This window comes from Hyperolius riggenbachi, chromosome 3 (assembly GCF_040937935.1).
Source record: "Hyperolius riggenbachi isolate aHypRig1 chromosome 3, aHypRig1.pri, whole genome shotgun sequence".
In the NCBI taxonomy this organism is placed as follows: domain Eukaryota; kingdom Metazoa; phylum Chordata; class Amphibia; order Anura; family Hyperoliidae; genus Hyperolius; species Hyperolius riggenbachi.
This window is the reverse complement of record NC_090648.1, coordinates 427,258,357-427,266,587: the sequence shown is the minus strand read 5'-3', so window position 1 is coordinate 427,266,587 and position 8,231 is coordinate 427,258,357. Positions and strand designations below refer to the sequence as shown.

General features: G+C 50.7%; 1 protein-coding gene across 3 annotated transcripts in view; it reads left to right on the top strand.

The window, feature by feature from the left end:
- LMNTD1 (lamin tail domain containing 1) overlaps nt 1-7,707 on the top strand; it is a 249,695-nt gene extending 241,988 nt beyond the window's left edge. For all 3 annotated transcript variants that reach the window (XM_068277587.1, XM_068277585.1, XM_068277586.1), the window contains one exon: nt 7,548-7,707. In XM_068277587.1, coding sequence (XP_068133688.1) covers nt 7,548-7,688 — 141 coding nt within the window. In that variant the 3' untranslated portion in view covers nt 7,689-7,707. The remainder of the gene's footprint in view (nt 1-7,547) is intronic.
- The last annotated feature ends 524 nt before the right edge of the window (nt 7,708-8,231 follow it).

The window sequence follows — 8,231 nt, the reverse complement described above, 5'->3', positions numbered from 1 at the left end:
AAAGCTGATTATATACAGCTCATCTGTTCCGCTCGTCTTCCCCAGCAGCCAGCCAGCACTGCAGCCAGCAAAGTGGTGAGTGCAGCATACACAGCAGGGGTGGTGGGCGGCAAGCCAGGCAATACACAGACCTGCTCCTTGCGCCCCACCCACACAGCAGTGAGCTCCGCCCAGAGGCTCCAGCCTCCTGAGCCTATGTGTCGGCCCGGCCCTGCGCCCAACCCGCTGTTGATCGATATCTTCCATCACCTACAATTAACTAATTTGATTGATTTCAGTTGGAAATTGATTGGTCCGGCATGTTGGGGCAGTACAAGTTGTTTAACAGTCATTCAAACGACTTGTACACACGGACCAACTGCATAATATCAGTTGACCGTAGGCCAATGTAAACCGGACAGTTGGATCGGGCACAATGCCTGTTATCAGTCGCTCGTCAAGTCATTTGCATGCGTACACACGCCTGATTGTCATCCAACAGTCTAAAACGGACTAAAGTCAGACTAAACGTTTAGACTGAATTAGAGTTGGGCCGAACCTCCGATTTTAGGTTCGCGAACCGGGTTCGCGAACTTTCGCGTAACGTTCGGTTCGCGTTAAAGTTCGCGAACCGCAATAGACTTCAATGGGGATGCGAACTTTGGAAAAAAAAATTATGCTGGCCACAAAAGTGATGGAAAAGATGTTTCAAGGGGTCTAACACCTGGAGGGGGGCATGGCGGAGTGGGATACACGCCAAAAGTCCCCGGGAAAAATCTGGATTTGACGCAAAGCAGCGTTTTAAGGGCAGAAATCACATTGAATGCTAAATGACAGGCCTAAAGTGCTTTAAAACATCTTGCATGTGTATACATCAATCAGGGAGTGTAATTAAGGTACTGCTTCACACTGACACACCAAACTCACCGTGTAACGCACCGCAAACAGCTGTTTGTGTAGTGACGGCCGTGCTGGACTGGTGCGCACCATAGCGAGAGTGCAGGTTTTGGTGGCTTTACAGCCCATATGGTCGCCTGGCTGATGTAGCTGAATGACAGAACAGTGACTGTCCAGCTGATCAAATTTAGTCTGACCACAATGAAGCAACGACCTTATTATCTTTTGTGTGCCCCCCGAGACACTCATGTAGGCGCCGGTCATTGCTTCATTGTGATATGCAAGCCCCTTCACCACGGCAAGGTAATGATCACGAAGGGGAATGGGCGCATGTACATGCCTTTTCTTTTGTTGTTGCAGCTGCCCGCAGTGCAGCCAGAAAAATTAGGCAGTCATGTACACGCACCAGAAAAATTATTACAGCGGCCGCTGCTAGCAGCGGCCTAAAAAATTCAGCAATCCGCCTGGAGTCCCGACCCTGTTGGTGGTGGCGGAGAAGGTAGTCAAGCGGCCTGCAGGCAGACATGCTGTGTGGAGGGACTGGAAGCGACTTAGTCTTCTTGGGGCAGGCCAGGCAGCCAGTCACACGGCGTGCAGGCAGAGATGCTGTGTGTGCGGGGACTGACTTAGTCTTGGGGCGAGCAGCAGCCCTCCGGGATCCATGCCTCATTCATTTTGATAAAGGTGAGGTACTTAACACTTTTGTGACTTAGGCGACTTCTCTTCTCAGTGACAATGCCTCCATCTGCGCTGAAGGTCCTTTCTGACAGGACGCTTGCGGCAGGACAGGAGAGAAGTTGGATGGCAAATTGGGACAGCTCTGGCCACAGGTCAAGCCTGCGCACCCAGTAGTTCAAGGGTTTCTCATCGCTGTTCACAGCAGTGTCTACATCCACACTTAAGGCCAGGTAGTCGGCTACCTGCCGTTCCAGGCGTTGGTGGAGGGTGGATCCGGAAGGGCTACGGCGAGGCGTTGGACTAAAGAACGTCCGCATGTCCAACATCACCATGAGATCGCTGGAGCGTCCTGTCTTTGACTGCGTGGACACGGGAGGAGGATTAGTGGCAGTGGTACCTTGCTGGCGTTGTGCTGTCACATAACCCTTAAAGGCATTGTAAAGCATAGTTGTCAGCTGGTTCTGCATGTGCTGCATCCTTTCCACCTTCAGGTGAGTTGGTAACAGGTCCGCCACTTTGTGCCTGTACCGAGGGTCTAGTAGTGTGGCCACCCAGTACAGCTCATTCCCCTTGAGGTTTTTTATACGGGGGTCCCTCAACAGGCAGGACAGCTTAAAAGACGACATCTGCACAAAGTCGGATCCAGTACCCTCCATCTCCTCTTGCTCTTCCTCAGTGACGTCACGTAAGTCAACCTCCTCCCCCCAGCCGCGAACAATACCACGGGAAGGTTGAGCAGCACAAGCCCCCTGCGACGCCTGCTGCGGGTGTTCTCCTGCCACCGTCCCCTCCTCCTCCTCCTCCCCCAAAGAAACACTTTGCTCATCATCCTCTGAGTCTGACTCATCTTCTGCACACGACTTCTCTTCTTCCTCCTCCTCCCCCCTCTGTGCTGCCGCAGGTGTTGAGGAAACAGCTGGGTCTGATGAAAATTGGTCCCATGCCTGTTCCTGCCGTAACGGTTCCTGGTCACGCTCATTCGCAGCTTCATCCGCCACTCTACGCACAGCACGCTCCAAGAAGTAAGCGTAGGGAATTAAGTCGCTGATGGTGCCCTCACTGCGGCTCACCAGGTTGGTCACCTCCTCAAACGGCTGCATGAGCCTGCATGCATTTTTCATCAGTGTCCAGTTGTCGGGCCAGAACATCACCATCTTCCCAGACTGTTTCATTCTACTGTAGTTGTAGAGGTACTGGGTGACGGCTTTCTTCTGTTCTAGCAGGCGGGAGAACATAAGCAGGGTCGAATTCCAGCGAGTCGGGCTATCGCAAATGAGGCGTCTCACCGGCATGTTGTTTTTCCGCTGAATTTCCGCAAAGCGTGCCATGGCTGTGTAAAACCGCCCTTAAATGCCCACAGAACTTCCTGGCCTGCTTCAGGACATCCGCTAAGCCAGGGTACTTTGCCACTAATCTTTGAACAACTAGATTCATGACATGTGCCATGCAGGGTATGTGTGTCAGCTTCCCCATATGCAAAGCGGCAAGCAGATTGCTGCCGTTGTCGCACACCACGTTGCCTATCTCCAGGTGGTGCGGGGTCAGCCACTCATCCACCTGTTTCTTAAGAGCAGCCAGGAGAGCTGCTCCAGTGTGACTCTCCGCTTTGAGACAAGACATGTCTAAGATGGCGTGACACCGTCGTACCTGGCATGCAGCATAGGCCCTGCGGAGCTGGGGCTGTGTAGCTGGAGAGGAGAACTGCCATTCAGCCAAGGAGGAGGAGGACAGCGAAGAGCATGTAGCAGGAGGAGAGGAGGTGGCAGGAGGCCTGCCTGCAAGCCGTGGAGGTGTCACAATTTGGTCCGCTGCACCCTGCTTGCCATCGTTCACCACCAGGTTGACCCAATGGGCTGTGTACGTAATGTAGCGGCCCTGCCCGTGCTTGGCAGACCAGGCATCCGTGGTCAGGTGTACCCTTGACCCAACGCTCTTCGCAAGAGATGACACCACTTGCCTCTCAACTTCACGGTGCAGTTGGGGTATGGCCTTTCTCGAAAAATAAGTGCGGCCTGGCATCTTCCACTGCGGTGTTCCGATGGCCACAAATTTACGGAAGGCCTCAGAGTCCACCAGCCGGTATGGTAACAGCTGCCGAGCTAACAGTTCCGCCACGCCAGCTGTCAGACGCCGGGCAAGGGGGTGACTGGCCGAAATTGGCTTCTTCCGCTCAAACATTTCCTTCACGGACACCTGACTGCTGCTGTGGGCAGAGGAGCAGGAACCGCTCAAGGGCAGAGGCGGAGTGGAGGAGGGTGCCTGTGAAGGTGGAAGGGAGAAAGCGGCAGAAGCAGATGATGCACCTGAAGGAGGAAGAGGAGAAGGAGGGTGACTTTTCTTTTGTGTGCTGCTGCTGCTTTTGCTCAGGTGGCCATCCCATTGCTGTTTGTGCCTTTTCTCCAGGTGCCTTCGTAAGGCACTTGTCCCTACGTGAGTGTTGGCCTTTCCACGGCTCAATTTTTGTTGGCAGAGCGAACAGATGGCTTTGGTCCGATCTGAGGCACACACATTAAAAAATTTCCACACCGCTGAGCCACCCAGGGATGTGGGCACTATGGGGACCTCAGCAGCTGATGCTGAAGGGCAAGTTGGCTGGCTGTACATAGGTGGCGATACATGGTGCCGGACACTGCCACCAGCTGTTTCTGACGAAGAGCTGCCCGAGCTTCTTTCAGCAACTTCTCTCCTCCTACTACTCTCTGACTCCCCCTCTGAACTGTCCCCCTCTTCATCTCCTCTATTGGGAACATACAGAGGATCCCTATCATCGTCATCATCGTAATCATCCTGCCCAGCTTCGCTTGCCTCAGACAAATCCAAACATGCACCATCAGTAGGTCCTTCATCCTCCTTACACGTTACATCCATAGTGTTGCCGCGTAACTCAGACATATGAGCTGGTGAAAATTCATCTGGCTGTAACAACAATGGCTGTGCATCAGTGATTTCAACACTAAATAATTCTTGCGAAGTGTCAAATGCAGCGGAAGTGGTGCTAGTAGTAGCGCTGGTGGCTTAGCAAGATGAAGTGTTCTGTGTCGCTAAATAATCAACCACGTCCTGACAATCTTGGGAGGTGATGGGACGTGCCTTCTTCCGAGCACTGTACTGTGGGCCAGGTCCACACGAAATTACATTTACACGACCTCGCGCAGACCTGCCGGGTGGCCTTCCTCTGGCTCTGGCACTACCTCTTCCTCTACCTGTTTTGTCCATATCGGGTATGCACGGAGTGGTATATCACACTGCGTGCACTCACGTAGGTAGGTGGGTTCACTTAACTGCACAGGTATGCGCACTGATGCGGTGGGTTCACTGAACAGAACAGGTATACAGTGGCGGGTTCACAGAACAGGTATGCAGTGGCAGGTTCACTGAACAGAACAGGTATGCAGTGGCGGGTTCACTGAACAGTACAGGTATACAGTGGCGGGTTCACTGAACACAACAGGTATGCAGTGGCGGGTTCACTGAACAGAACAGGTATACAGTAGTGGGTCCACTGAACAGAACAGGTATACAGTGGCGGGTTCACTGAACACAACAGGTATGCAGTGGCGGGTTCACTGAACAGGTATACAGTGGCGGGTTCACTGAACAGAACAGGTATACAGTGGCAGGTTCACTGAACAGAACAGGTATGCAGTGGCGGGTTCACTGAACAGAACAGGTATACAGTGGCGGGTTCACTGAACAGAACAGGTATACAGTGGCGGGTCCACTGAACAGAACAGGTATGCAGTGGCGGGTTCACAGAACAGGTATGCAGTGGCAGGTTCACTGAACACAACAGGTATGCAGTGGCGGGTTCACTGAACAGGTATACAGTGGCGGGTCCACTGAACAGAACAGGTATGCAGTGGCAGGTTCACTGAACACAACAGGTATGCAGTGGCAGGTTCACTGAACAGAACAGGTATGCAGTGGCGGGTTCACTGAACAGTACAGGTATACAGTGGCGGGTTCACTGAACAGTACAGGTATACAGTGGCGGGTTCACTGAACACAACAGGTATGCAGTGGCGGGTTCACTGAACAGAACAGGTATACAGTAGCGGGTCCACTGAACAGTACAGGTATACAGTGGCAGGTTCACTGAACAGAACAGGTATGCAGTGGCGGGTTCACTTAACAGAACAGGTATACAGTAGCGGGTCCACTGAACAGAACAGGTATGCAGTGGCGGGTTCACTGAACAGTACAGGTATACAGTGGCGGGTTCACTGAACAGAACAGGTATACAGTAGCGGGTCCACTGAACAGAACAGGTATGCAGTGGCGGGTTCACTGAACAGTACAGGTATACAGTGGCAGGTTCACAGAACAGGTATGCAGTGGCAGGTTCACTGAACAGAACAGATATGCAGTGGCGGGTTCACTGAACAGGTATACAGTGGCGGGTTCACTGAACAGAACAGGTATACAGTGGCGGGTCCACTGAACAGAACAGGTATGCAGTGGCAGGTTCACTGAACACAACAGGTATGCAGTGGTGGGTTCACTGAACAGGTATGCAGTGGTGGGTTCACAGAACAGGTATGCAGTGGTGGGTTCACAGAACAGGTATGCAGTGGCAGGTTCACTGAACAGGTATGCAGTGGTGGGTTCACTGAACAGGTATGCAGTGGTGGGTTCACTGAACAGGTATGCAGTGGTGAGTTCACAGTACAGGTATGCAGTGGTGGGTTCACAGTACAGGTATGCAGTGGTGGGTTCACAGTACAGGTATGCAGTGGTGGGTTCACTGAACAGGTATGCAGTGGTGGGTTCACAGTACAGGTATGCAGTGGTGGGTTCACAGAACAGGTATGCAGCCAGGAACAAGCTAAGCCTAACTAATCTTTCCCTATGAGAGACAGTCTGCAGCAGCTCGCCCTACTCTCACTAATGCAGGCACACGAGTGACCGTAATGGCCGCCGCTGCCTGCCTTATATAAGGGGGGTGGGGCTCCAGGGGCTAGTGTAGCCTAATTGGCTACACTGGGCCTGCTGACTGTGATGTAGAGGGTCAAAGTTGACCCTCCATGTGCATTATGGGGCGAACCGAACTTCTGCAAAGGTTCGCCTGCGGGACGCGAACGCGAACCACGGAAGTTCGCATGGAACCGTTCGCAGGCGAACCGTTCGGCCCAACTCTAGACTGAATATGCTCCAGATTTACTTTTCTATACTGCATTGAGTAATACACGAGGATTTACGGTAGCAGATATCAATCAGTATTGATTGGATTAGTGTACAAGCAGTGGCAATACAATGCCAAAGCATTCAGGGCTTATGACTCAAATACTTTGCATAGTGATATAGCTCATTGCTTTAACGTAAGCACTGAGTAGTGCCCTGAGCCTCCCATGGGAGTAAATAGTCCAGCTGGTCATGCAGATAAGCATTTTAATAACGTTTAATATGTCTTTATGCACAAGCATAATGCTCTGACTTAATACAGCCATAGGTGATAAATAGAGATACTGTTTTATATATATATATATATATATATATATATATATATATATATATATATATATATATATATGCTCCTATTTTCCTCCCTTCCAAGATGACCAATTATTCCGTTTGCTATGTAGGCAGTAGACAGGGCAGGGGTGATCTTCCAGTGTGTCCTACCTGTCTGCAGTGCCAGGTGATGCAGAGTGATATGTGCTCCACACTGGTATAATAGTTCAACCAGCCAGGTGCTGCGGGGATCACTGCAGGAGATAATGCAACCACCCATGTTTAGAAGGCACTTTGCCTAATTATTTAATGTGGGTGGTGCACACCGCTTAATTATGATCTTTGTTGGGGCACTCTGCCAAATTGTATTATTTGGAGGAACACTCTGTCTAATTATATCATTTGGGAAGGTACATGCTGCCAGTTGATGTTATTTATGGCGTATACTCTGCTTAATGATGTTATTGGGAGGAGATACACACTGAAGATTTTACTGAGCTTTCAAATGCCATGCTTATACATTATTTTTTTCTCATTTGCAGCCAAACTCCCGGGGGGTCCTGTATTTGGGATATTCTGCACCTGCTGGATCCGTCCTGCAAAAATTCTTTTCAAATGCCTCCTACAACATCAGGCTGGCCAGTCACGTGTCTCTATCCCCAACCATGTTGTCCAGCTACTAATAAACTCTGATTACGTGGATTGTGTGTGGTGTTTATTATATACTGTGTGGCTATACAATGAACCCTGTGCTTGGCTCTTTTGTCTATGCTGTCATTCACTAGAAGCAAAGGTCCTAAATGGAATCTACAGTATAGCAGTTGTATGTTACATAACATACATGTGCATGTTAGCCTAATGTACATACATACAAATGTGTTATTTATATACCGGTAGCATGGTGGGGTAGTGGTTAGCAATCTTGCCTTGCAGCACTGAGTCCCCAGTTTGATTCCCAGCCAGTGCACTATCTTCACAGAGTTTGTATGTACTATCCGTGTCTGCGTGGGTTTCCTCTGGGTACTTTGGTTCCCCCACCATCCCAAAAGCATACAGATAAGTTAATTGGCTTCTCCATAGAAAAAAATTGCCCCTAGACTACGATACATACACTACACAACACATATGACTATAGTATGGATCAGACTGTGAGCCCCTTTCAGGTGTACATATGTACACATCGCCGGTGAGTTGGCTGCAGGGCAAGCTGAAAGACAGCTCTCTCT